Below are 27,777 nucleotides of genomic sequence, written 5' to 3'. Positions count from 1 at the left end.
TGGTTATTTTTGTGTAACTAACACACACACACCGTTTCCAACTGACTCAATTTGACGTGTGGTTAAATTTCAGTGTCATTCAACAATGCTAAAGTGTCAGAGGTTTGTTTTTCCTGTCTGACCTGTTTCGTGTTAATGAGAAGTTTCATTATTAAACATATCCGGGAAATGCTGCCTGAATACCAAGATACCAAATGACAGTGAAGAGTGTAATCAGATTATTTTTTTCTTCCCCTTTTACTCCTGCATTAAAGTAAATCATCTGTGATGGCATTTTGAATTTATAAATGTAGGCAAAGGATAATTTTTTGTTGTTTATTTTTAAGGCAAATGGCTGTAGCGGCATGTTCAATCTTACTAATCTGTGCCACACAGGAGGAAGTATGTAGTTAGGTACTTTAGTATGCGAAGTGCTCTTAGTTTAAATACGTTTGATAAGTTTTGTGTAAGGCTTTGAACGCTCCTCCCTGACGAGCGGATACGTGAATGTGTGCAACTCTAAAGGATGTGGTCGACTGTGAGATGAGGAAGAAAGTGAGGAGGAAGGAGTACACTGAACTCTCAACACGCTTCCTGCAAACAACTCGCTGTAAAGGACCCAAACGAAGAAAGGACGGGTGTAAATTTGGATTATTTGACCATTTGTGATTTTGAGAATGTGTCATGATTTGGTAAAGATGCACTGAAGAGAGAGAAACGATGGAAGTGGAGGAGACTGGTGAAAAAAGGACTTCCTGGTACGATACCTTTTGCATTTATTATGCTTCCACCTTGGGGTGCTATATGTTACAAATTGGTGCTGAAAAATATCCCTGTTGATTAATCATACTTCATGTTCTAAGTGTAAATTTTCTGTGTTTGTCACCAGCATGATTACAAAACTCATGTTACATATTTGTGCGACATTGTGGAACAAAAACTGATTTTAATGTACTTTGCTAGAGCATGGCACATAAACAAGTAATTTGAATGTACCCTGCCTACTTAATAAGTGTTATTTTGAATGTCTCATACAATACAATAAAATACATTCCCTGTATTAATGTTTAATTTGTGCCCAGTAAGAGTTTTTCTTCTTTTCAGGTCTGGTGTGCCAGGAGAGGGACACTCAGTCCTCTGTGATCATGCAGGGGTAAGCTGCCACATCGGCTTTGGCTCTTGCACCTTCTTTTTCCTGCATTTAAAAACTAACGTTTAAAAAAATAAACTGTCCTAAAATAAAATCCAAGAAACTCACTTTCACACACTGCTGTCTTTAGAAGAAGAGAAAACAAGACCCGGCCCCTGAACCTGTGATCAGAATCTCAGAGGTGAGTAATGTCTCTGAGACGCATCAATGCTGCTGCTTCATGTTCATTTCTCTGTTTCTCTGTAACGAACGGAAGTTAGTCAACCTTACCTTTGTGACCACAATGCTGAGTGCAGAACTGACGGGAGATGTGAACTTTGTGTTCGGCTTTGCAACCATGGAAGTTTTTGCGAGTCTATAAATCGAGTTTATGTCTCATTTTCTTAAATTCCAGCTTATGTAGGTTTATTTTCACCTTTCAGATATTCTTCTTTTTTTTTGCCAGCTGTACATTACATCATCCATATAATCCGAGGCTTTTTATTGACGCTATTAAAGTGTTGCTTGCAATTAATACACAGCTGATGTGGTTAGTGTGGCAAAAAGAAATAGGCAGACATCTTGCAATTTTACTATTGAGGCACACTTTCAACCTTCTTCCTCTTTGAAAGACACACAGGAAATGAGAGATCTGCACCATGCAACATCTCGCCTCTCACCATCTTTGTCTTTCCACTTTCCTGAACTCTCGTGTACCTCGAGTTGATTTTTAACTTTTTAACATGTTTCAGGACGAGGAGGGAGAGGATGAGTGTGAAATGACATCCGACCTGAAGGAATCGGAGGTGAGGTGTTCTTGTGCTGCAGATGCCAGATTTGTGTTCAGTTGTTTTAAAATCCTCTTGTGCACAGTTAGGTTTGAATGAATGAACCCACAGCTTGTGGACTATTTTGTGCAGATCTTAAAAATGTTTTAAGTTGTTTTTTTTTTTTTTTATTCACTTCAGGAGCCCAGTAATAAGAGGGTTAAACCTGTGGCAAAGTCCAATAGCCTAACAGGTGTCTTAAACCCTGTGAAGACCCCTGCTCTGAAGCGCATTGGCCAGTCTATTTCGGTAACAATGCACAAACACACTCGCAGTCCAGTCATACAAAGTGACCAGTGAATGAGTTTTGGGGGTTTTTGGTATAACAGTCAGCTGCTCCTCTCTGTTCACAGCGGTCTATTAGTTTTCGTACAGAAGCTCGACCTTTGCCCACAGCCCCCCTGCGTTCACGGACAAAGGCCTCCTCGTTTCCACGTCGCCGCAACAGCCAGTGTTGGAGTGACACTGTGGAAAGTCATGATCTGACTGCAAAGGAAATCAAACGGCAAGAGGTGTGCTAAACAAAAATCTTGTTATTAAAATACCTTGTTACTATAGCAGAATATGTTTGGGGGGCCTGTATATGGGTCAAGTTGTGTGGCTGTGGTTGCAGTGTAGGCGGAGTAACTTGTACCTACTCTTCATTTCTGTGAAGCTGTTCTTCATGGGTATTATGAAAGAGGATGTGAGCTGGCACTGAAGGCTCAACTTCCTTTATTGAACAATCAGCTGTGAGAGCTCGTGTTGTCTATTTAACTGACTTCTTATGCAACTCAACACACAGTGTGCGTGTGTGTGCTGATATCTTTGTTATCACATTGGCAATAACGTGTGCATTCGTTAACTATTTTAAATGCCCTGCAGGTCATATACGAGCTAACCCAAGGAGAGAGACAACTCATAGAGGACCTCAGTTTGGTTAAGAAGGTAGCTGCTCAACTTGAACAAAATATTTAATCTACTCAAATGCATGCTTTTATATGCTAAATGCCCCGGGGTCTGTGTCTATTCCCAGGTGTACTATGAGCCCATGTTGAAGTTAGACATAATGACAGAGAGTGAGCTTGGACAGATCTTTGGTACTCTGGACTCACTCATCCCCCTCCATCAAGGTAACTTTTTTTTTTGTGCAACTTCTGCTGCTATCTCGAGCTCCACTTATGCATCAACACACCACCTCATTTCCTGAATATGAATTTCAAGCAATGAGGTGAAGTCTTGATAAAGTATAGGTTGTTCCAGTTCAGTGTAATTACATCACAATCTGAAATAGTTACAAGTAAACAGGAGCAGGTAAAGTAGTTTTACAGCTCATACCATTTGTTAAATGTTATCTAGGTATAATTTGAATCAAAGGCTCTTTAAAAAATAAATAAGTAAATAAATAAAAACTTATACACTGCCCAGCCCTGAAAAGAAACTTCATAAAATGGGAAGTTGTATTTTTTTTAGATTTTTTTTTTTTAGAAGTGCCGTATTTTTATGCAGTCTGTACTTGTTTTTGAGCTGTAGTAATAGTGAAATAAGGTCAGCAAAATTTGGAGTATCCTGTTTTCTTTTAATTCATATCAGATCTGCTGACTCGTCTTGAGCGACTGAGAGGATCAGAGAAAACGGTTGGAGAGGTGGGGCCAACTTTAATGAACTGGGTGAGTATCTCGATGGAAACAAAGAATTGAGAGAAGAAAAATCAACCTTCAGTTTCTCTCTGATTTTCCCCTCTTAATCTTAACTTAATCTAAGTTCTGTCTTTATGCATGTTTTCATCTTTCTTTTCCCCCCCTGACTTCACCTTCTTATCTCACTGCTTCGCACTCTTCCCGTGTTTCTCTTTGCAGTTTCCTTGCCTGGAGGCGTATGTTACATATTGCTGTAACCAGGTGGGAGCCAAAGCTTTGCTGGACCAGAAAAAGCACGAGAAAAGAGTGGAGCACTTTCTGCGTCTGTGTCAGGAGTCCTCGTTCAGCAGGAAACTGGACCTGTGGAACTTCCTGGATCTCCCTCGGAGCCGTTTGGTCAAGTACCCTCTGCTGTTGAAAGAGATACAGAAGTGCACTCCGCCAGACCACCCAGATGAAGACACGTTGCCGGATGCTGTGAGTTGGGCTCCTACACAATCATTTACATCTGCTTAATGATACTGCAAGCGTGTGAGAGAATTCACAGTTTAATCAGTGCCAGGTCTGCAGCAGCTGCAAAATACTGATATCCACACTGGCACGTTATCAAGATGGTTGTAAGGTGTTGCTTTTAAATATAAAGCCTATAATTTTAACACTGATTAGTATTATTTTTACAGTCTAGCAAAGAATCCTCTTTTTTGTTGCATCAGATGCTATAAATCCAAATTATTAGGTTGCATATTCACACATTTCTATCTATCAGTCTTCAAGTATGTTAAAATACAGTATTTCCTTTTCAAAACCTGGTCTGCATTGCACAACAGTGCCTCCAAATGGCAACAAGGCCAATTATTAATTTTTACTAATATATTCACTAATTTGGCTCATCAGTTTTACATTTACATTTTGCGAAAGCTCACTCAAGGAGTGACCAAATAAAAACATGACTCTGTTCAGCAGTTAGTTCTGCATTTAAGATGCCTGCAGTCTCTTTAAATTTTCCTTTGATGGTGTTTGAAAGAGGATACTGTTGACTAAACAAATTATCACACCAAACCACTTAACCACTCATTTAAATATGTTCTAAATATTCATAGTCATACTCTTTTGGCTCCAGCCCAGAATTTTAGCCCTACAAGAATGCAACAGGAGGAAAAGGACCCTGTGTTGATGACATATTAAAAAGTCTTGGTTCTGTTCAGTTGGAGTTGATCCAGAGCATCGTGGCAGAGGTGAATAAAAAGACGGGGGAAGCAGAGTGTCAGTTCTACAGGCGGGGCCTTTCCTACCTCGAAGATTGCCAGAGAGTGCCAGAGATCCAGCAGTCCCGCTTCCTCTACTGCCATGGAGAACTCAAGAACAATAAGGGCCAGGTAGATCTCTTCTAAAATGTTGTTTATTGGTCTTCACACTTTCATAATTCAAATGAAGAGGCTAAAGTCATTTAAGAAGGGCAGAAGATGTTGGCTATTCAAGTTTGCTTCTCTGCCTTAGAAACTGTGTCAACTGTTTGCATATTTATCTTGATCACTTTCAATGTCCCCTGTCAGCGGCTGCATGTGTTCCTATTTGAGCTGGTGTTGGTGCTGACTAGACCAGGAGAGGACAAGGACGGTGGTCAGGTATTTAATGTGTACCGGCAGCCTCTGCCCAATGCCTTGATAAATCTGGAGGAGATCCCAGACGGTGAGGCTGCTGGAGGGGGCACCTTCAGAGGAGCCTTCACAGGGGGAAATGATAAAGGTAATATGATCCTTTATTTCTTTTGTATTTTCTAGTGAATTCTGTGACACAAAAAAAAAATGTTAGACAGCCATCCCATGTGCTCTGTTTTAGCTGAAGTGAAACTTAGTAGAAGTTTCCACTCACCTTCCTTCTCCCTTCTCTCCTTTCCATCCTCTAGTGAAGAATTGTTTCCGCGTGAGCAGCAGAGGGCGCGCCAAAGCTCACTCTTACAGCCTGCAGGCCAACGACTCCTTCAGCAAGCAGCAGTGGATCACCTGTCTGCGCCAAGCGATCGTCCAGTCACGTGATAGGACAGCCCACACCAGCCAGTCACAGTTCTCTCCTCACCACGATCCCGCCCTGTATCACATAGCCGAGCTCAGCCTCAGCTCGGACACAGAAATGGCAGACCACACCAGTCGCTGACTGTCAGACTGATCAGCAGGTGGCCTTTGAAGCCTCTACACGTGTACATTGACTGTCTGTGAATGATGAATGTGTTTAGATATTTTCAGCGATATTAATGTTCTTTTTTTTATTATTTTTTCCTGTCTGCAATTGCAGTGATGGCTGTATAAAGTGAGAACAGTACTGAATGTGAATTTACCAAAGAAAAAAATTTGTTTTTGAGTTTGTATAATTAATAAACTGACACTTAAAAGATTGTTGAGGCACTCGTGGGAAAGTACACAAAGACAAGTCTAAGTATAGCCAACAAGATCTACAGAGAAAAGATTAGAGATGATTATCCTCCATCCCTCCCTCTCGCATTCTCCGTCTCCCTCCTTCTCTCATTGACACTGGTGACAGGACAGGGGAGAGAGGTAGACTTTCAGCTCTAGCCAACAGGCACACGGTGAAACAGTAGACGTCCCCTTATGCATTTTTAACAGCTCAGCAGATGATGGGAACAGTTTGGTTGGGACAGTTTGTCCACAGATAGAGTGACCAAGTGATCAGGTGAGTCCAGATCGCTCTGTGTATTTGTTAGTCCTGCTACATTTGACCGGCATTATTTGCAAATTTACTTTGTTTGCAAATAAAGTGTTTACTAGTTACCTCCAAAAATCAGTAACGTTTGGCATTGCTTAGATCTCAGGAGATGCCTCGTGTGTGTGACTGGTGTTTTATTGATTACATAACCAAGTGTTTTTAATGTGTTCTGTTGAGTGGTCCAGCTGAATCCAGCTTAAGTGATATTTCCAAAGATGCTTTTAAATTTTTATTTTTTAAACGTGACATGTTCATGTGTGGATTCAAACTTTCTGTGCTCTCTTGCGTGCCGTAGTAACGAGACAGTTGTGTAATGGATCAGCTTAATCTATTTAAGAGAAGGGTTTACCTTCAGAGACGGTCATTCACAGAGTACTTGTTCTTTTTTTCTTCCCTTCAGCTGTAAATGTCATTTTTCTGAAAAGGAAAAAGTTCTCCATCATACTTCATTCACCAAAGAGGTGGATTACATGTCTTGTGAGACAGATTAGGCCTGTGTAAGACCACCGTGTCCTGCTCACCTCTGAGTCTGAATGTCAAATAAATTAGGAAGAACAACTTACCCCATCTCAGGCGCAAACCATCTGGCTAGGATTTCTTTGGGAAGACCACCTTTCTATCTCAGGACCCATTTTGTTAGTGACTTTAGCCGTTTACTAGTATAAAAGGATGCCTGGAGCCAGCAGTGTCAATGGGGAGGGCTCTTGCGAAGCTCTGTGTCGGACCCTGGTGTCTCAGAATGGCCTCCAGAGAGAGACGACCGACATCTCCCAGTCTGTCCTCTACACATCGCTGATGGGCCTGCTTCTGGTCGCTGACAATGAGGTGTGGACAACACAACACAGGAAAAATATAGCTTTAATTTATCCTCAAACTTTCAAGTTTTAAAAGCTCTTAAAGTGAAATTTTACCTGAGAAAAATATAAGCACAGACAAAGAAAGGTGTGAAGTTGTTAAGGGAGAATACACATCAACACACACGTGTTTAAACACCTGTCAGCACTCGTTGGTCTCTAATAGGATGAACTCTCGAGGCTGACCTCCTTTTAGTCTCTTCTGCTATGCTAATGAGATAAGAAAGCTAAATCTGTCCTGCCAAAGTTAAACACACACTGACATGGCGGGGTCAAGGCAGACAGTCACATGGAGTACCAGCACATCCAGAGGTCACATAGTAGGACGCACACTGTGTGTTTTGAAATAAATTAACAGTGCTATGTATGGTACTTGCAGATCCAACAGATCTGTGGTCATCAACTTCCTTTTGTTTTTGTTTTTTTTAATTTCAGAAGGAGCAGCTCACCTTAGGAAGTGGCAGGACTGGCCTTAGAAACATAGGAAACACCGTAAGTAAAGATCACAGATGAAACTCTTAAAGGCCCTCTGAAATGAACATTATTTGACATCACTTTCCCTTTTTTTCTTTTCTTTTCTTTTCTTTTGGACCCAGTGTTTTCTAAATGCAGTTGTCCAGTGTTTATCTCACACATGCAGCCTACGGGGCTACTGCCTGCTCAAATCTTACAAGCACGAGAAGTTCTCCAAAGAGGAAGCTAAACTCATGGAAGGTGCATTTCCTCTCCTTTCTGTTCTCTCTTGACTGTGTCTCCCCTCCTGTGTTAGATTTTCATGTTTTCTGCTTGTTTCTGTTTTTCTTCCCATGCCAGCTTTCTCTAAGGTGCTGTCGGGCCTTTGGGATGTAAATGAAGGAGACAAAGTTGTAAATCCTAGACAGTTTTACAATGTATTTACAGAAGCAGTGCCTTACTTCAGTGGTTACAGGTGAGGATATTGGGGGGGGGGGGGTTCTGTTTCGCCTTTCCTCAAGGTTAACAGCGTCTTTCAGTAAAACTTTTGTGCAGTCAGTAGAACTTTTTTAGCAAAAGCGTACACACAGTGCAATACAGTGTCCACTTATGTGTAAGCACAACTGTTAAACTCCTTCTGTTAATTATCTTGTTCCACTTGTACAGATTTTTGATTCTTGTGAAGAACTAGTTGCTTGAAAAAGTGAATAATTTTTTTCTGCGTTCAACACAGTCAACAGGATGCTCAGGAGTTCCTCAGGTTCCTACTCGACAAGCTGCATACTGAAATAAATCGCAGACCATACGTTAGACGAGCCGGGAAGGAGCCTGAACAAAAATTTGCTAGGTTTCGGTGTGTATATTAAACATGAATAAATCTGTCCTAAAACAGTAATTACCTGCATGTGAACACATTCTGATCATTTTTCTTATCCTCCCTTAGAATATCTGAGGAGGCGGCTGTCATGTGGAAGAAGCACTTGGAGAGAGATGACAGCATAATTGTTGGTGAGGAGAGCCAGTCCAGTCAAATTCATCCATTATTTTTATCCCCATTAAAGCAGACCGCTGATAATTCTTGTCCCCTCTCCCTACAGATCTGTTCTCAGGCCAGCTGCGGAGCTCACTGCATTGCTCAGTCTGCTCTCACTACTCCAACACGTTTGATGTGTTCTGCGATTTGTCACTGCCTATCCCCAAGAGGAGTTCTACTGGGGAGGTCACGCTCAGGGAGTGTCTGGACCTCTTCTCTCAGGAGGAGAAACTGGACAAGGAGAATTCGCCAGTAAGTTAAAGCGATGATTGTCAAATCTCAGCAACTGTCTAGATCAGCAATAGTGTGATTAAAACATATCGACACAGACAATGTAAGCAAAGAGATGATTTAAAACAGTTTTGATCCATTTATAACCTACACATATCATTAAATGTTTTTTGTCTTTATTCCATATAAAGATCATAACATATAGATGTGTGCCATAGGTGAAAGAAGTCAAATGGCTTGAACAGTAAAGCTACTTTCAACTGCTGGGGGGTAATAACAGCAGGTAGCTCCTGATGTGGCAGATTTTTTTTTTTACACGTCCTGTCACAAGCCCAAAGGGATTTGTGTCCCCTCCGGGGATCAAACCAGGGAGTGCTAGACTCCAAACGACTAATACAGTGATCTCATCAATATGAAAAAATTTCAAAGAAATGCAATTATAAAATCTGGCACAGGAAGCAGAAGCAGATAAAAGAAACAAAAAAACCCATTTAATTTCATAAACAGTGAGGCAGATGATGAGAATTCTCTCATTTCTTTCTGTCATAAGAATGTCCAAATTAAGTGCATCTTAGTTATTAGTGGCACACTAAACAACATTGCATCAATAAGCATATGCTTATTTGTACTTGATATATACGCCAGACCCTATGTATACTATATACCCTATGTATGTTGTGTTGAGGTGTGTATATGTGTGTTTATACATTTTTCAGATGTGTGAGAGGTGTAACAGGCGTACAGAGTGCACCAAGCGGCTGTCTATCCAGAGGTTTCCCCAGGTTATAGTGATCCGTATCCTTGGCAACAACTCTTCCACTTGTGATGCTTTTAGGCGTGTGATTTTTATCTGCACAAATGTATGACGCTAATAATACTTAACAGTCTCGATAAGATCTAAACCGTTTCACGACGTCAAGGTGGTCCATCAGTAAAAGCACTATATATGTGTCCTTCCCACTCACCAACCTGGACCTTGGACCATACGGACCTGTCGATTGCGGTAAGAGAACCGAGCCTTTCTGATCCATTCATACTTGACTCAACCCGATGTGTTCCTCTAAGCTGTATTTTCAACAAAAGGAGTGCAGCTAAAGGTTGAAGCAATAAAATGTGGAAGAAAAATGGGTCTTTTAACTTTTTGACACAAGTGGGTAGAGCGCACTACAAAACCGTTTTAAGAGCTTGTTTTACATGATTTTATTTTGGCTGGTGAGAGGAAGAAGAGAGTTAGAAGAAAAGGCATAAATCAGCTGCAGAAAACGTTTTTAGCTGTGAAATATAAATCTTGTGTTTTAAGCATAGGGAGGTTAACATGATGATTCACTGACTCAAACAATAACCATGCATTGTAATAGAAAATAAAGGAATATTGGGATATACGTAATCATATCCTAATTTAATCGCTTGCAACAGAGATTATTCCATGAACTGCACATCTGGAATTCTGACACAATACAGTTCTGAACCCTGGATTAAGTAACTCATTGTATTTATGTTACTATATAATTCTGGATCTATGTTTGTCCCCACAGGCTCAGTTCTGTATGATTTATATGCAATATGTAACCATGCTGGGACAGTAAACATGGGACATTACACAGCCTGCTGCTTAGATGAAAATGGCTGGTGCTTTTACAATGATTCCAGGTGAGATATAATTTAGTTTTACACACAATATATACATATTTTGACAACTGTACATCAAAGGTGGTCTATATATTCGAGAAAGCCTGTTTATTCTATATTAAGATATGTTTGCATAAACCTGAAACTTTTCCCTTCATCTGCCCATTGACAGTGTGACTCCACTCACAGAGAACCAGCTTCAGACCAATCAAGCCTATGTGCTGTTCTACCAGCGCAGCAACAGCACCGCCACCGTCAGGAAATAGACTGGCTGAGCCAAGCAACCAATCAGAGCAACTTTACCTCCAGTGTCCATAGAAACGAATAGACAGCAGTATTGTGCTCTGACATCTGCAAACTTCTCATACTCGATGAGCTTACCCTCAAATGAACTGAGGAGGAGGAGAGAGGCCATGCTCAGTCTAACAGGGCTTGAAGACACGGTCCTCCCCCTAAAAACCGTAGAGATGCTTTTCAAGTGTCTCACTAAGACAGCTCAGACAGACCATAGCCTTAAGAGTCTCTGTGCCCTAGTTCTCAGGCATGAGCGAGTGACGTGCTTAGAATGATGCAGAGCTCTTAATGTAATACAATCACGACTCATGCTTGTTATGATATTGTGCAACATTTTTTTTGAGTTGGGACATACAAATATATGCAAAAGACTTGTTCCCTTGGATGAAATTACAGAGTTTGTGGATTTTTGTAAGTGAAAATACATAAATAAAAGCCCTGCAGAAATCTCTAAATAAAATGAACCTTTTTCAAATGTCAGTCTACTTTTTGTTAAATGTAAAAAGTTACGCAGCGATCATGAAAAGGTTCAGTGAATAATAACGCATTTTATTTCAGGTGCCTGTCAAAACACTCAAGGTCATCTCACACAGAAGAGTTAAAACTATAGTAATAAACTGACAAATACCCATCAAGTTAATTAAAAAAAATCTACAATATGCAAAATTGTTGAGATCAGAGGATTCATATTAGAGGTGGAAGACCATCAGAGTGAATATGCCACTTTTAAAGAAGCGTGTCTGGTGGGATGGAATTCCAAAGGTGGTGAGCAGAGTACTGAGGCCTCTAGACCCCATGGTAGTCAAATGGCGGGGAATGGACAGTAAGAAGGAGGGAAGAAGAAGAGTGTGAATTGTTTTGCTGATGTGCAAAAGTTCAGAGAGGTAAAGAATCTTGAAATCAGTACGATTTTTAAGTGAAAGCTAATGGAGCTGCTGAAGAACAGGTGTGATGTGATTAATGGAAGGAGTTCTGGTGATGGTGTGAGCAGCAGAGTTCCAGACTTGCAAGAAAAAACAAAAAGAAAATCGTTACAGTAATTAATGTGGGATGTAACCAAGGTGTGAACAAGTACCGCAGTGTTATTGGGTGTGAGAAATGGACCATGGTGACTGATGTTACAAAGATGAAAGTATGAGGATGTTATACTCTTGGCCTGAGTCAAGAGGGAGGGAAAAACTGAGGAATTGTCAAGAGGGAGGGTAAAAATTTACATTTAGACATGATGGATTTGTTGCCAATGAGGAGAACCTCAGTTTTATTACTGTTCAATTTGAGAAAGCTGTAGGAGATCCAGGATTTGATTTTTGAATTGAGTCAAATGCAGAAGGCTGTGGGTGGGAGAGTAATGGTAGGTTTGTTAGACAGGTAGAGTTGCATACAATCAGCATAACAATGGAAGCTGATATTAAATTTATGAAGGGGTCCCAGGACAGATCCTTGGGGGACACCAATAGTAAATGGGATTTATACATTTTTTATTAATAAACTGAGTGCTGCTGGAGATATAGGATTTAAAACTCAAGTTCAAATAGGATGAGAATGGTTAGTCAGCTGGGAAGACTAACCAGACTGGAATTGTGCATACGTACAAATGCATTCATATATACACACCCATTTTGTGTGTATTCAAACAATAAACATACTGATCACCTATGGTGATTATGGTCACCATAGGTTGACATTCCTATACAAATTAGTAGTCCAGTACCTTAATTAATGAATTCGCACAGTTCGGAAAGAGCAATGTCCTTCAAACAAAATACCCAATTTTGCTGAAAGTAATATGGATTTGCCCCAGATTTCAACAGATCATTCCTTTGCTCATGCTCCACCTCCCCGTCAACTTTCATAAAATTCAGTTGGGTTGTTTTTGCGTTATCTCGCTAACAAACAGATAAACAAACGGCCACTAATGTATTATTCCCCGTATCACCCGGTCTCACCGGTCTTTACTTGCGAATGACGTAATAGTGCGCATGTGTACTAGCGGTGGGCGGAGTTTTCCAGTCGGTCAGGAAGAGGAGAAAGGCGTACAGAGAAACACCAAGGTAATCAAATTCTCCATATAACGTATAAACTTTAAGCCGATTCTTGTTTCAGGCACATAAATATGGCTATGATGGGATGAATATTGTAGTTATAATTTAAGAGCGAGGATTTTGAATGACAAGAATAAAACTCATAGGAAACACCGCTAGCTTTCCTGCTAGCAAAGGCTGGTTTGACAGGCCCCAGACTACAGTAATTGGGCTTTTAGTAGGGATAGGAATGTAGCACGGAAATGTTTGAGTAATTGTTTCTACACCTCAGTGGCACCTCCGCCTGTTTGCCATCGGTTCCGGCTTTAAATGTACATAGTAACGTAAGCTAGGAACTATTTGCCAAACTGTACGGTTAACGAGACCTCTGTGCGTTACTAGCGATTTCTGATGTATTTTTTTGTGCTAGATGTCAGCAAAGGGAAACTGTAAGCGAAGCATCGGGAAATGAAATTTTAGTCCTGTTTAGACTGCTTATTTATTAATGCACCTCAAAGTTGTTTCTTTTTAATTGGGGAGTATTGTCTTAGGATGTGCAACAATGTTTTCAACTCTTCCATAGATGGCTGCTATCAGAAAGAAGTTGGTGATCGTCGGTGATGGTGCATGTGGGAAAACCTGTCTCCTCATCGTATTCAGTAAGGACCAGTTCCCAGAGGTCTACGTACCCACTGTGTTTGAAAACTATGTGGCAGACATTGAAGTGGACGCGAAACAGGTGAGAGGGAATGATGGTTTGCAAATAATTTTGCATTGATTGTAATGCTGTGGGTGCTTGTATGGCATTTAAATAAAAAGAAAAAGCAATTACCCTCTTTAATTAGTTGCTAATGGACTGGTACTTAGCACCTTTCTACTCAGTTTGAGCATTTGAAGTGATTCTGCCAGTCTAGTGACATTTACCCAATCATACATATTTATCTAACATTCATTATCACACTTCAATGGGTGCATCGAGGGCAACTCATTCTTCAATATCTTGTCTCAGGATGCTTCAACACAACCAGTGAATTTTTATTATGTTGCATTGTGGCCATCAGACTAGCTGCTGCTATACCATATCTAGTCTAACTAATTAGATTATGGTATTGTCATTTCTGCCTTTGCTTTTCTTCTTCCGTAGATTTATCCAGTCATTTAACTCTGTTACTCTCTGTCTTTTCAGGTAGAGCTAGCACTTTGGGACACAGCGGGTCAGGAAGATTATGACAGGCTGAGGCCCCTGTCCTACCCAGACACAGATGTTATCCTCATGTGTTTCTCTGTGGACAGTCCTGACAGTTTAGGTACCATCTGAGCACCATTCATACTAGTAAGTATTGAACACCTGATGTATGTAATTAATTGCTGCTTTTTCATTCTCCTCACTGTAGAGAATATTCCAGAAAAGTGGACTCCTGAGGTGAAGCACTTTTGTCCAAATGTTCCCATCATCCTGGTAGGAAATAAAAAAGATCTGCGCAATGATGACCACACCAGACGAGAGCTAGCCAAAATGAAACAGGTAAATGTGGTGGTTCAGAAAATTCAGCTAAACAAACAAGTTAAATCAATAAAATAATATCCAAATTTAAACTTTCTTTGTGACATGTGTCCCCAGGAACCAGTCAAATATGAAGATGGGAAAGAGATGGCAAATCGCATCAGTGCCTACGGCTACCAAGAGTGTTCTGCCAAAACCAAAGATGGTGTGAGGGAAGTCTTTGAGATGGCAACTAGAGCTGCGCTGCAGGCCAAGAAGCGTAACAGGAAATCCACCTGCCTACTGTTATAGGCACTGGGAGCAGAGGGGGCTGTCCTTAAGCACAGATAGAGAGGACAGCTTCCACTGAAATTTGACAGGGGAGGGGAAGAAAAGTTATGCAGATGCTCAATTTCCGATCACCCAGTTACCCCTAGCAAAGTGGAGCAGATCTGAAATGATTCAAAAGACCACACACACCATGGTTTTTGGACTCTTAAGTTGTGTGCCACTTTTCTTGCATCAATTTAAATACAAAAGAAAAAAAATCTGATCTAGAAGTCAGCAGGGCAGGTTATGGGTATAATTTGAAGTTGACTAGTTCAAAACAGGGGAGCAAATGTGCCATGATGGAAATTAGGAGAGAAAAGGTCGATAGAAGGCCAAAGACACTGAGAACACGAGAGAAGTCAGAAAAGGACATAATTATAGCGTAGGTTTGAATTTAGGCCATCTCTAAGTAAATTTTACACAGTATCGCCTACATGTAGTGCCTTGAGAGTGATGGTTGTTGAGGGGTGGGGATTCATAACTTAGGGTATTATTTGTCATTTGTAAGAGTCCACACCTCACATTTGTGAAGGCTTTCTCCCTGTCACTGGCTTGGGTACTTCAGGCCCATTTTCTGACTCAGGCGATATGCAGGGGTATGCCTAAAATTAGATTGTATGAGATATTTTCCCATACAGAATTACTTACCTGTACTTTAGAGTGTGTGTATGCATTTGTATGGTAGTTTGTTTTTCTCCAGTGCAGCTCTGCATGCAGTGAATGTGTGTATATTTGTGTGGTTGTGTATTAACATGTGTCTACGTACTGTATGCATGGAAAGGCCGTCTGTGTCACTGACCTTAACCCCTTTTTTCCATGCCAAAGTTACCCTCCCCCCCAATGGCCACATTTCATGGCTCAGGTGGGTAATGAAATTAACAGCTACTCAGAGTGACATAGAAACCTTCACTTTACTGAAAGACATCATACTATATAGCCAGAGGCACAATCAGGTTAAACACATGAGTTTTTAGGACCTTTTTTGATTGTGTTAATCAGTGGGTCAAATCATAAGTGGTGTAGCTGATAAGTTTAATATTCTTTCAGATAGATGGTAGGCTTATCTTATCACTATATTATCTGTTATGTACTGTATGTCTTACAAGGCCTTGTAAGGACATGGTAATGTTGTGTACTTCGAGTTTGCCTTTTACTCCATTCTCCCCATTCCCCTCTTTACTGATATTGTCATTATTGTACTATATAACTTTTTATTGTTGATGCCTCTAATTTACTTCATATATTTTAATCATTTTACTCTATCCTGTTGTTATGGTCAGCTTATGTCAGTTAAATGATAAATTGTAACCGCTGTCTCATTTAATTAATAGAAAGTCAAGGTCAAGGGGCTGGGCTAGAGTATTTTGAGGGTGGGTTGCTAGAGGGTTTTTTTGTTTGTTTGTTTTTTGTTTTGTTTTTTTGTCTTTTTTTCTTTACTGTGATATGTATGGGTATTTCTGGATTTTTTTTTCATAAAGCTGGTATTAGGGTTATCTGTTTTAAGGTATTTATGTGTTCTTTGATTTAATCATTTATTAATATTTACCATTTCCCTGTGTCTTTTTTTAATTACTTTCCTGTTTTTTTTCCTAAAATAAAATTGCACATAACATGTCTATATAGCTGATTGTTTGATTGTTTTGCTTTTTGTTCATATCAACTCGAATATATAAATACATTTGTAACAACGCAGTGCATTTTTTTCCCCTTTTAAATCAATCATGGGCTGCAAGTTTAGGACTGACCCGTTCGTCTCGTCCAATCAGCGCCAACGTTAATGCATTCGCTTTCCAGCAACCAATCAAATTCCAGAGTAAGGGATTTGTCCCTCCCTCTCTGAAATGTCTCGCTGTGGCCATTTTACACTTGCTTGCCTGAAAATAAAATACACCATTTACCTGGGCTTCAGCGTGATATTTACAGAACAATTGTAGGTTACATGAGTTACCGGTGAGTTTTCCCTCAAATTTCACACAAGACTGCGTTTGTATTTCTAGCTGCTGACAGTCGTTTAGAGAGAATGTAGCCTATTGGACTAGCTAACCAACCTCAAGCTAACATAGTTAGCTTGGCCGCTAACGCAGTTGACCGTCACACGTCATTGTTGTTGATTACTCCTTTTTGGATTGCGGGTTGATCCTGTGCATTGCGCACTCAATTTATTTATTTTTTTTATTAATGGTGCAGGGTTATTTTGCTGTTTGTTTATTTGTGGCTTTTAGTTAGTAGTCTGTGTAGCACTGAGAGAAGTCATTTTGATATGTCAAAGTTGGAGAAGTCATTGGATTGTGCAAGGTTTTAAAAATTAAAATTAATTAATTATTCACACTTTGCACAGCCTGTGACTTTAAGGTACCTGCTCACGAGGTTGTACAATTTTAGCGTGGCTCTATAACGTGTTTCATCTGAAGTGATGTGTGATTTGTGTGCTGTATTTCTGTAAACAGAAGAACGACTCACTAGGGGCAGAGTAAGTGGATCAGCATGGACTATGAGAGGAGGTGAGTTTAATGTGAGTTTTACATCTTTTCGTGCATTTTATCAGACAAGTCTCTCACGTAGTTTTTTGTGGTCAGCAGGGGTGGGCGAGGTGATCGCCTGGGTCGCTATGGTGGCACTCACAATGATCACAATTTCCGGGACATGGACTATCGTGGCTATGGCCAAGAGGATGAGGAGGCAGGCACGGGATTTGATGTCAGAGTGGAGGGTGATAGACAGTATGGCAATGATGAGCAGTTACTGGGTATCCATGACTTCTCACCAGGTTGTCTGCAGGAGCATCCGGGGTTTCATCAGAGAGTAGATGGTAGAGGAGAAGTAGGGCGTGAGGGGAAAGGGCCACTGTGGTCCCCTCACACCTCACAGCCTGATCTAGCCCATCCTATACTCCAGCGAGAGGAGGAGGGATCCAGGCAGGAATTTGAGCAGTTACGACCTGGCCTTCAGGAAAGGGGACGGGGGAAAGGTGGAACAGGCTTTCCGGAGAACAGTGGCCCACATTCAGGAAGTAGGGAAAGCAGCTGGGCTCGTGGTGGTTCCCATTCCGAGCAGATGGAATTCGGTACAGGCAGACAGAGAGAGGATGACAGGTTTTCTCGTCCTGGAGCAGGAAAGAGAAGGGTAAGTCAATATCAGTCCATCTTTATAATTACTACAATACACATTTAATTGTTGTTTGGTTTTGGTTATTAATTTGTGACGGATATGTGTAGACATTTCCAATGAGAATGGAGGAGCATGCTGGCCCAGACCTGTCCCACAAAGAGTTGGATCAGAGAGACCAGGATTACCGTGCAGAGCTAGACCATAATCAGCGGCCCAGCAACATCATAATGCTTCGTATGTTGCCACCCAGTGCCACTGCCAATGAGGTGCATATTTGTCTCAACAATGGCCAGTTGATGCGCAGGTTGTTTGTGAAAAGTTTGAAGCTAGAATTCTCCTTTGTCTATAGATTCGTGCACAACTTCAAGAGCAGGGGATCCAGCCGAGAGAGGTTCGCCTGATGAGGAATAAATCTTCAGGTGAGAAGTTGTCCATTGCCCCTCTTTTCTTTTGTGTTTCTTATGATGCTCTTTTTTTCTTTCTTTTTTTTCTCGAACTCATGCACTACCAACACTTCCATTTTCATTGCTTTTTCAGGTGACTTTTCCATATCTGCTTTGTCTTTTCTTTTATTAATAAGTGTCTTTTCCTCTATCCTTGGTGGCTATCTTCTGCTGTGACTGTATGGTAGATAACTGTTGCAAAATACCCAATCATATTTCTCAACTCATACAGATCAAAGTTTTGCATAGCTTCCTGCTTTGATATTTTGGTCTACAGATGTCTGAAGTCTTGCTAGCATTTACACAGGAAAAAAGAAAATTAATGCACGCTTCACAGCCCTGGCTATTTTTTCCTTTTCTTTTTCTTTCTTTCTTTTTTTTTTTAAAGAAAGCATTCATACCATCATAAGTTGTAGGTTTTTAGTTCATGACTTTGTTTTTCCTTTTCATCTTGGCGCCCTTATTGTCTTTATCCTTTAACTTCTGCTTTATCCATATTGAAGTGGGGTGTGTCTGAGTAGGTGTTGTTCACAAACTAACAGTGTCAAAGAGGAATCAGCATCTGAAGCAGATTTTGCTATTGTCGCTATTTTAGATGCAAGCGTTGCTGCTACTTCTCTGCTACATATGTTTCAACCATACCACTCAGAAAAGCTTGTGGTTCTTTTTGTGTCATTTTTCTTTTCTTTTCCATTAAGGTCATTGTCTCACTGGCCTCCCACTTTGCTAACTCTCTGGTTGTCTGTAAGGTGTGCTTATCTTACACTGGCACACTTACATTCCCCCACACTGCTCTGTCTTTCATACATCACCGTTTTACTGTTTTTGGTCTGTCTGTCTGTGTGTGCGTGTGTTAGGAAAAGTACTCATGTAATAAATGTTTAAATGCTGATCAATTTGTAATTTCAATAGTTACATATCTATATTATCATTTATTGTAATGTCTGGACAGGATATGGAGCATTTTAAGAGGCGACATGCCATCACAGAGCTAGATTGTTCAGACTCTGACTCTCAGAGTAGGAGAGACATTGGTGTGTGCACGCGTGTGTTCTCTTGCTGCCTGTGTGCTTCATCATTAAAAACCAAAGAGCTCAGTTTCAAACTGATGAGTGGGTAGATCTCTCTCTCTCTATCCCTCCCTCTTACCTTGACCCTACTGAGTTACTTGACATTACATCCTCCTGCCCATGCAGAGAATTTGACAGTGCCTCTCCAACTGACTATCATGTGTGGTATTTTTAAAGGAGAGAGGAAGCAATGATTTTTTTTTTTTTTTTTTTTTTTTTTGACTAGTGCTGATACAGGGTCTCTCTCTCCTCTGTATATGCAGCACTAACCCCTCACTGCGTTGTTGTTGTTATGTTGTTGTTGTTGTTCGGTTGCCATGGCGCTGGGTGGTGTCCAGGTCAGAGCCGAGGATTCGCCTTCGTCGAGTTTAATCTCATACAGGAGGCCACCCGCTGGATGGAGACCAACCAGGTCACTCTCTCCTACACAGACACAAATACACATATATAAATGTATTCAGTGAGACACAAAAGCTAATATCATACAGTCACGTCATACCATCATGTGCTTAAAATGCATTCTAGTATAACAATAAATATTAAGAATCATTAAATAACATCCGTCCTCAGGTAGGTAGTACTTGAAGGAAGATTCCTCTTTTCTTTCCACAATTACAATTAGACAATTCAAACCAATTTATGTTGCATAATTCTGACAACCAAGGGGCAAATGGATAGTTTTCATAGATGAGACCTCCCAGTCAAACTGATCATCATTTGTCCATCATATTCTCCTCTTTTATTCAGTGACTTGTCTCGCTTTCTTTCCTGAGTTCACAGTACCACCTTTGGGATAGTATGACAGTGTGAATATAATGTCTCACATGGTCTGTTGTATGTTGAATCAGAACCAATATATTGCTTCATTTTCTTGTTTTTGAGCTTTTCACATCTGCCATGATTACATCTTTAGGACAGAGCTATTGTCTCTTTGGGGGACAAAGGTGGTGACAATGGGATGGGTTGTGTGGACAACTTTGGAAAGGTTTCCCCTTAAGGGGGGAGGGATGACACAATTGAACAAAGCACATTGTGTCCTTTAAAAATGGGCACTCACAGACTACATATATACCATCTCACCGTCCGTCCGAATTTCCTAAAGCTGAAGGTCAATTCTCTGGTGTCTTCTTCCTTTCAGCCTCAGTTGTACTCTTTCTCTCTATTCCTCTCCCTCTCTCTTTTCCCTTTCATTCTCTCTCATCTCTTGTGAGATGAGGCCTTTCTATGGCATGTGTGGCCTAATTATCACTGATAATCATTCTTTGTTATTCCTCCCTCTCTTTCTTTTTCCTTCAGGGAGTGCTGTCGATTCTAGGGCAGAGAGTGTCAATGCACTACAGCGACCCCAAACCACGTGCCAATGAGGACTGGCTCTGCAACAAGGTTTGGTGCTTGCTATGAATTACCACGATGTAAAATTTGAATGCGTGTTATATAATATAAAGCCAGTCATTCATTTGGCTAATTTATGAAGATTGTTAACAAGGTTGTATAACAATTCAACAGTGTGGTGTACAAAACTTCAAAAGGAGAGAGAAGTGCTTTAAATGCAACGTTCCTAAATCGGGTAAGGTTTCACAAGCCTACCGCTGAATATTTCACCTCTTCTCTCCTTTATAACATGAGATCTTGCTTATTGAACAGTAATACTAACATGTTGTATTTTGCCAGAGGCTGAGCTGAAGTTGCCCCAGGTACAGAAGGACTTGCCTGTTGGTCTTCAAAAGGAGGGAGCCCAAGGTTTGTTGCCCTTGCCAGCACCTTACCACTCTTCTGGTCCTCCTGTCACACCAGGCCAAGCTCCACAACAGGCAGATGTTGCTAATGACAGTAAGTCATCTCCTCTAATAAAAATGAAAATAATAATGCTAATATTGGTGATGATGATAATCATCTCTATTAATAAAGCCTCTTTTAATTTAAGGTTTACAAATTGCTTTGACAGACCAAAATGGAGTACTCAGAGGGAAAACTTTGAAAAGAAAGCCAACAATTAAAGAAAATATGTGGACTTTACTTAAAAACTGATAACCTCATGTTAAAAACACAACAAATATAATTGTATAAAGTCACAAATGACATCAGATAAAAGCTGGTTCATAGATAGTCATAAATTCTGACCCTGGTCTTCCCAAGTAATTCTTCAAAAAAGTGAAGGGTTCTAATGCCAAAAGCACCTACAACTGCCTGAAGGACTCTCTCTGCCCAAGGATCTCAGGCTGCAAACTAGTTCCTTAGTGGTTAAAATTTCTGCTATATAGCTTGGTGCCAGATCGCCACATGCTTTGACATGATGAATACATTTTAAAATCAGTTCTAAAAAGTACAGGGAGCCAATGGAGAGAAGCCAGCATTAGGGTGATGTGATGCCATCTGCTCAGTAAAAAGCCAAGCTGCTGTATTCTGAACCAGTTGGAGGTGAGAGAGTAACTTTCCATTAATTCCAGAGAGAAGGCACTTGAGCCTTAATAGAATAAATTAATGACATTATTATTATTTTTTTGCCAGGTATGACACTTGTACAGCAATTCTCATTTATAGGAAGCAAGACTGGGTGGACTTTTCAAAACCCACGAAAAAAGACTGAAGTTGCAGCCCCAATTTTCTGACAACAAGCTTTACACACACACACACACACACACACACACACACAAAAGATACAGGACCTAGGGAACTGTAAATGGTGTTTGGCTAAGGTTGTTTGTAAGACTGAGCAATAAGATTTCTGATTTTGAGATATAAAGTAGAAACTTTTGTGCCATCCAACAACTGGCATCACTGAAACAGTTTAAGAGGGGTCAGGAGACCTCATGGGAAATCTTTGTCATCAGTATAGCAGTGAGAGGGGATATGAAGTCATAAAATGTCACCAAGTGGAAGCAAATAATTAGGACTAAAATAGAACCCTGTGGTACACCTACAGTGACCAAGAAGGTTTGTTGTAAAACATATAAATGGAAATACTCATATTCCTCATCATAGCAATATTTTCTTTTAAGAGACTTGGGGGATAATCTTATGTCTAAAAATTGTTTAAATGACTTCTTTTTTGCCATAGGATACCTACTTAGCTAAAGCTTGTAGGCTATTTGTGTACATCATGGCAGTGTACTTGGGTCACAAATTGTTTCATTTTTACCCCTCAGCTGTAAAAGACTGTTTTTGTCTTTTTGTCACTCTGAGATGTGGTTGGGTGGGTTGTGTGGACACCCAAGTTTGTAAATGCGATGAGTCACGTACAAGGTGATGGATTTGAAATTCATGCCATAGGTGCATCTACTAAAAATCTCTGGACTAGTTTGAATTTCACTGACCTTAACCTCAAAGTCAGAGGGGATTTCCTTTCTGAAAATCTTGTGAATGTAGTAACTCAAGTAGCCGGTTTCAAATTTATACCATATGTGCATCTACTTGGGAGCTAAGGAGTAGCACTGGCAGCTGCCAGTATTTTGTATTTTATTTTTTTTGAAACTATAATGCATCTTAAATATACCTCATCCACTCTCTCAACAGCTTTGATACTAAGGAACCTTGGCCCACATACATCAGTAGAAGCCATTTTGTCTGCTTTGGCTCCGTTTGCTACCCTCTCCCCTTCCAACGTTCGCCTAATCAAGGACAAACACACACACCTCAACAGGGGCTTTGCCTTTCTACAACTATCTACCATAGTGGTGAGACACAAGATCACACATACATACACACATAAGCCAGGGTTGTTTTTGTTTTACTGACTTGTATCTGAAGTAAACTGCATTGAGATTAGAATAATTTGTAAGCAAAACCTTTTTAGTTTTTGCTTACTTTTTTTTTTATTTTTATTTTTTAAATGAGCTTTGTCTTAAATATGCGTTCACCCGCCCAGTGGTCTCTGTGTGTTTAACAGGAGGCATCTCAGTTGCTCCAGATTTTGCAGGCTCTCCAGCCACCTCTATCTATTGATGGGAAGGTCATTGTAGTTGAATTTGCCAAAGGCTCCAAACGGTAAATGCTCACACACCCAAACTTAATTGCAAAGAACATACGCTTTACTATATTATAATTGCACAGTGGATGTGGGGTAGCTGTAGCTCAGCAGGTAGAGCAGGTCATCTACCAGTCGGAAGATAGGTGGGTTGATCCTGGCGGCTCATGTCTGCATGCCAAAATATCCTTAGTTAAAATACTGAACTTTAAGTTGCTCTCCTGATACATCAGTTGGGGTGTGAATGTGTGTAAAGGTTAGAAAGAAAAAAGTGTTTGTATGAATGGGTGAATGAATTAAATTCAGTTTTGTTTATATAGCACCAAATCACAACAACCGTTTCCTCAAGGCCTTCAATGACATATGTTGTATAACGTGCTTTGTGTGCTAGAGCAAGGTACTATGTAAGAATCAGGCATTTTACTGGAGTTTGAAATTAGACTAGTAAATGGACTGATCACATTACAAAGAAATGCAGGTTGATCATGTGATTATTAAAATTATAAATAGCATTTTGTGAAGATAACCTTAAATGTATTAGAAGAGCAGTGATGGTTGAAATTAAGCTATTCAATGTAACCAACCCTCCAAAAACTTTTTGATTAAAACCCTCACTCTGTCTCTTGTCTATGTTAGGGATGTATTTGTAACGGATGGTAGCAGAGTGAGTGCTGCTACAGTGGCCAGCACAGCTATAGCTGCTGCACAGTGGGCTGTCACTCAGGTAATCTAAATTTTGACCTATTACAGCATATATACCACATCCTTAATACAGATTGCGTGATCATTGTATCATATTTATTTTTTTAAATTCTCAGACCAGTCAAAATGGACCAGGTGGAGGCCAGAGTGTTGATACAAGTGTGTATCAGCAGGGGGCAGCAGTAACATACAGTCAGGAAGGGCTTGAGTATGCAGGGCAAGATGGCACAACTTTCAAGCCCCAAGCAGATAACAGGGTTACTGCTTTGACAAGTGGAGTAGCTTCCCTGAATGGAGCCTACGCAGGAGCAGCAGCCCCAGGTTTGTATGACATGCCAATAAGTTTATAACACACATATATCTATATATCATATAGTTGCATACAATTACATTAAGCTTCCTCTTAAGCCACTTATTTGCACTTGCTTGCCCATGTGCAGCTGTCATTTCGTCTGAGGCAGCCAAACCTGCATCAGTGGTTGTGCAGCAGCCGCTCATTCATACACAGACTCCTCTAATCACCACAGCTGCCACCACACTGGGGACACAGGTAGAACTTGATGCTTTTTCCTTCTTTATTCCATTTGTTCCTTGTAATTTTTTTTCCTGTTTTTAAAATCTCTGTCACTTCACAGGTTGAAATAGTGGGAAAACCACAACCAGCTGCACCCAGCCAGCCTGCAATCCCAGGCACTGAACATGAGCTCCAGCAGTATCGTAAGGGTTTATGTATTTAGTGTTCCCTCTGGGAAATTTATATCTTCGCTAATAATTGCAAATAAATGCATTTTCAAGTTTGAGTTTGATGCTGCTGACTACTGTCAAGCTTACCTTTCATTCATGAAAAAATATTGAAAATCTGACCCTGATGCAAATACCATGTGTCTTATACTACAGCTGTGCCAGATGTCTCCACTTACCACTATGATGAAAGCTCTGGCTACTATTATGACCCATTCACAGGTCTCTACTATGACCCTAATTCACAGGTAAACAGCCCATGGTAACTCTAAAGCAATCTATATGTTTTGTAGGACATTTGTGTGTGTGTGTTTTGCTTATGCCCCTTGGTATTTCAATCTGATTTTGCATTTCCCTTTGTCTTTGCAGTACTACTACAACTCTCACACTCAGCAGTACATGTACTGGGATGGAGAGAAACATACCTACATTCCTGCTGCCAGTCAATCAAACACAGAAGGTGCTCCTCCAAGTGATGGTGCAGCTCCTTCAGAATCACCGTTTGCTACCTCTGGCAGCAAGGAGAAAAAAGACAAACCCAAGAATAAAACGGCTCAACAGGTGCTGATACACAGAAGTCAGCTTTTGGACATTATAACTTCTGGTTTGAAAAATATCTCTGCTAATGGCTAATTGTAGCTGACATTATAATACACCTCTGATCAAAATGAGTCAGGACTATGGTCTAAATTTACGTCACTCAAAACGTTTTGAATTGCTAAGTTGGATTTCATAATTTGCCACCCATTCAGTTTGACATTTAAAATATGTAGTTAAGTAATTTTTAACTGAGTTTCTTGTGGTTTGTTATAATAGATTGCCAAAGACATGGAGCGTTGGGCTAAAAGTCTCAACAGACAAAAGGAGAACATGCGTTCTGTCTCTTCATCCCCTGCCACCGGCTCAACAGCACCTCCTGGTTATACTCGGGCACCTGGACACAGTCGCCTAGATGATCATAGAGAGTCTGCGAGTGCTGATGCAGGCTATGCTGTTCTAGAGAAAAAGGTGCGTTTTATCTGTAAATGTCTGAACCCTCAGGGCATGAGGTTGTCAGAGTGAGTCCTGTGACTGTCTCTGAATCATAGACCCAGATATTAACAGATCACTGAATCCAATCAATTTTTTTTCTGTCTTCCAGGGGGCACTGTCTGAACGGCCTCAGATTTTTCTGGATCAGATCCGCCAAAGTGCAGAAGTAAGGAAGTGGGGGAGAGAGAGAGAGATTTTGTAGGTGTTAGAGATGTACATTTTCTTTATTTATTTTTCTTTTTATTGTTCTCTGAGCAGTCGCCTCCTCGGCAGCAGGGTCTGGTCCCAGCCTACAGTGGAGAAACTGACAGTGAAGAAGAAGGAGGCGAGAAGGATGAAAAGGAAGGAAGATTAACAGACTGGGTTAAACTGGCCTGTCTGCTGTGTAGGAGGCAGTTCCCAAGCAAGGAGGCCCTCATCAGGCACCAGCAGCTTTCTGAACTACATAAGGTGGTTTAAATCAAGTTTTACTTCATCATAAAAACTCTACAAATGATAAGTAGCATCAGTGCTCTGTTGAGGAGCAACACCATACATTCTGCACTTGTGTGCACAAGTACTAAGGGACACCACCAGCTGCTGTTATTGGTGATTGAAGGCATAATTGTGAAATTGGAGAATTTGAAAGTGGGCAGATGCAGGTGCATACATGTGCTTATTATGCACTAAAGTAAGTTGAATTTGGCTTCTGGCTTCTAAAGCCTGAAAGCAGAGCCTATAAATAAAGATCTTATTTATTTTAATCTGTCCAGTGAAGCAAGATCATCTTAATCTACTTTTTAACAGCCGTCCATTCAGATTCAGTTTTACAGGGTGTGTAAACTGAATGAGGGTAGTATGTTGCATATAAGACCTTTGTGTGCAAAACCAATACAAGTTGAGTGTAAAATCCAGTTTGGCATTCCTGTTGCAGCTGTGACTTGAATTTCACTTCTTTATCTGTGCCCTCAGCAAAACCTGGAGCAGAGAAGAGCCCAGCAGGAATCTGCAAGCAAAGAGGTTGGTCAATCCTCCACATCTGCAGAATAATGTTGAAATTCGTGGGTTTTTTTTAAATAATTTTATCTTTTCTTTTTGCAGAGACTAGCAGGTGGGCTTGACGGTCCTGAACTTAAGAAGAGGAAGTTTAACCCCATGTAAGGAAGCAGCAGTGATGCCACTAACTAGACGCTGTATGTTTTTTTTTGCAACTTATTCAGGGTTATAGCTTGCTATTGACACTACCATGGACTGGTTCCTTTTTTGCTTTAGTTTTATTCTAGTTACAGCTTTGTGTGGTGGTGATGTTGGTGATTGGTGCAACTGTATAACTTAACTATGATGTATGTGACACAACTTATTTGTACTTGGGTGTCCCCTTATAGTCTTTGTTTTCTTCCTGTAGTGATGGGATCACAGACACTAGTCTCGGTGCAAGAATGCTACAGGGAGGTGTGAAAAGAGGACTGCTGTTGCGCAATATGCAAGTGGAGTGACCATTAATCTTCCTGACCCACAAAGGACAAAGACAAAGCCCAGCACGCAACACTTCACCATTAACATCATATAGATAAATATATTTAAAAAAAATTTATTTTGATTTGACATTAGTTACCTCAACAATGGCAGTGCTCAGTGGTAATAATCTTATGAACTGATCCTGTAGCAGTAGATGTCAGGATATTGCACAGATTGCACCTTTTTGCTTGCTTCCTGAATGATGCAGTTTTGAGTTCTCACTTGCTTCAGAGCCTGTGTGTGATAAATAAGTTTTGTGGACGGGAAAACATTTGCTGTCTTTATGTCAGCAAATTGGGATTTTTAATATTACTGTCTATGCACCATAGATTTTTTTTTTAAATTAATGCTATATGCCTTGTCATTCAGTGAATGACGAATCTGGGCATGAACTGTGTACATTTTAAAAAGAGCATTTTTATACAACAGTGAAAGCTAACAGACTCGTGGCCTCATGAATTGGACAGGTCAGTCATGCTAACACTAGTGTATAGGGTTAAAGTGTCTCAGTTTATCATATAGCAGGTATAGATTCACATTCGCTAACTTTTCAGAGAAGTATTTTTTATTTCTATATTTGTTCAGTAATGTGACCGTGTTTCATCAAGCTCATGTAA

At 40.4% G+C, this 27,777-nt stretch overlaps 4 protein-coding genes across 6 annotated transcripts; all 4 read left to right on the top strand.

The window, feature by feature from the left end:
- The first annotated feature begins 91 nt into the window (after window positions 1–91).
- On the top strand, window positions 92–5,943 carry arhgef3l (Rho guanine nucleotide exchange factor (GEF) 3, like). The gene is made up of 13 exons (XM_063465436.1): window positions 92–737; window positions 1,084–1,132; window positions 1,260–1,310; window positions 1,861–1,914; window positions 2,077–2,184; window positions 2,289–2,447; window positions 2,800–2,862; window positions 2,951–3,047; window positions 3,508–3,584; window positions 3,774–4,031; window positions 4,760–4,930; window positions 5,108–5,300; window positions 5,461–5,943. Exons 1-13 carry the CDS (start codon window positions 700–702, stop codon window positions 5,706–5,708), a joined length of 1,566 nt encoding a protein of 521 aa, XP_063321506.1. The 5' UTR covers window positions 92–699; the 3' UTR covers window positions 5,709–5,943.
- A 126-nt stretch (window positions 5,944–6,069) lies between these two features.
- On the top strand, window positions 6,070–11,244 carry usp21 (ubiquitin specific peptidase 21). 2 transcript variants are annotated; one of them, XM_063465438.1, is made up of 12 exons: window positions 6,070–6,242; window positions 6,936–7,100; window positions 7,565–7,621; window positions 7,726–7,843; window positions 7,943–8,057; window positions 8,316–8,435; window positions 8,526–8,590; window positions 8,680–8,867; window positions 9,563–9,641; window positions 9,742–9,849; window positions 10,382–10,496; window positions 10,648–11,244. In XM_063465438.1, the coding sequence occupies exons 2-12, from the start codon at window positions 6,945–6,947 to the stop codon at window positions 10,739–10,741; spliced, it is 1,215 nt and encodes a 404-aa protein (XP_063321508.1). In that variant the 5' UTR covers window positions 6,070–6,242; window positions 6,936–6,944; the 3' UTR covers window positions 10,742–11,244. The 2 variants fall into 2 exon arrangements, with proteins under 2 accessions (XP_063321508.1, XP_063321507.1); XM_063465437.1 differs by having other exon boundaries at window positions 6,676–7,100.
- A 1,499-nt stretch (window positions 11,245–12,743) lies between these two features.
- LOC134619551 (rho-related GTP-binding protein RhoA-C-like) lies at window positions 12,744–16,225 on the top strand. The gene is made up of 5 exons (XM_063465439.1): window positions 12,744–12,820; window positions 13,374–13,529; window positions 13,977–14,097; window positions 14,185–14,315; window positions 14,412–16,225. Exons 1-5 carry the CDS (start codon window positions 12,749–12,751, stop codon window positions 14,583–14,585), a joined length of 654 nt encoding a protein of 217 aa, XP_063321509.1. The 5' UTR covers window positions 12,744–12,748; the 3' UTR covers window positions 14,586–16,225.
- A 102-nt stretch (window positions 16,226–16,327) lies between these two features.
- Window positions 16,328–27,493, top strand: rbm10 (RNA binding motif protein 10). Of its 2 annotated transcripts, none has more exons than XM_063465435.1 (23): window positions 16,328–16,553; window positions 17,051–17,104; window positions 17,183–17,726; window positions 17,819–17,977; window positions 18,061–18,130; window positions 19,563–19,636; window positions 20,521–20,607; window positions 20,731–20,791; window positions 20,896–21,054; window positions 22,738–22,898; window positions 23,111–23,208; window positions 23,825–23,912; window positions 24,007–24,211; window positions 24,331–24,440; window positions 24,526–24,607; window positions 24,788–24,879; window positions 25,001–25,192; window positions 25,448–25,639; window positions 25,773–25,829; window positions 25,922–26,113; window positions 26,615–26,662; window positions 26,744–26,799; window positions 27,048–27,493. In XM_063465435.1, the coding sequence occupies exons 2-23, from the start codon at window positions 17,088–17,090 to the stop codon at window positions 27,136–27,138; spliced, it is 2,835 nt and encodes a 944-aa protein (XP_063321505.1). In that variant the 5' UTR covers window positions 16,328–16,553; window positions 17,051–17,087; the 3' UTR covers window positions 27,139–27,493. The 2 variants fall into 2 exon arrangements, with proteins under 2 accessions (XP_063321505.1, XP_063321504.1); XM_063465434.1 differs by having other exon boundaries at window positions 17,180–17,726.
- The last annotated feature ends 284 nt before the right edge of the window (window positions 27,494–27,777 follow it).

This window comes from Pelmatolapia mariae, linkage group LG20 (genome assembly GCF_036321145.2).
Source record: "Pelmatolapia mariae isolate MD_Pm_ZW linkage group LG20, Pm_UMD_F_2, whole genome shotgun sequence".
NCBI lineage: Eukaryota > Metazoa > Chordata > Actinopteri > Cichliformes > Cichlidae > Pelmatolapia > Pelmatolapia mariae.
Note: the sequence above shows the minus strand (reverse complement) of the source record. Positions and strands in the feature narration are given on the sequence as shown.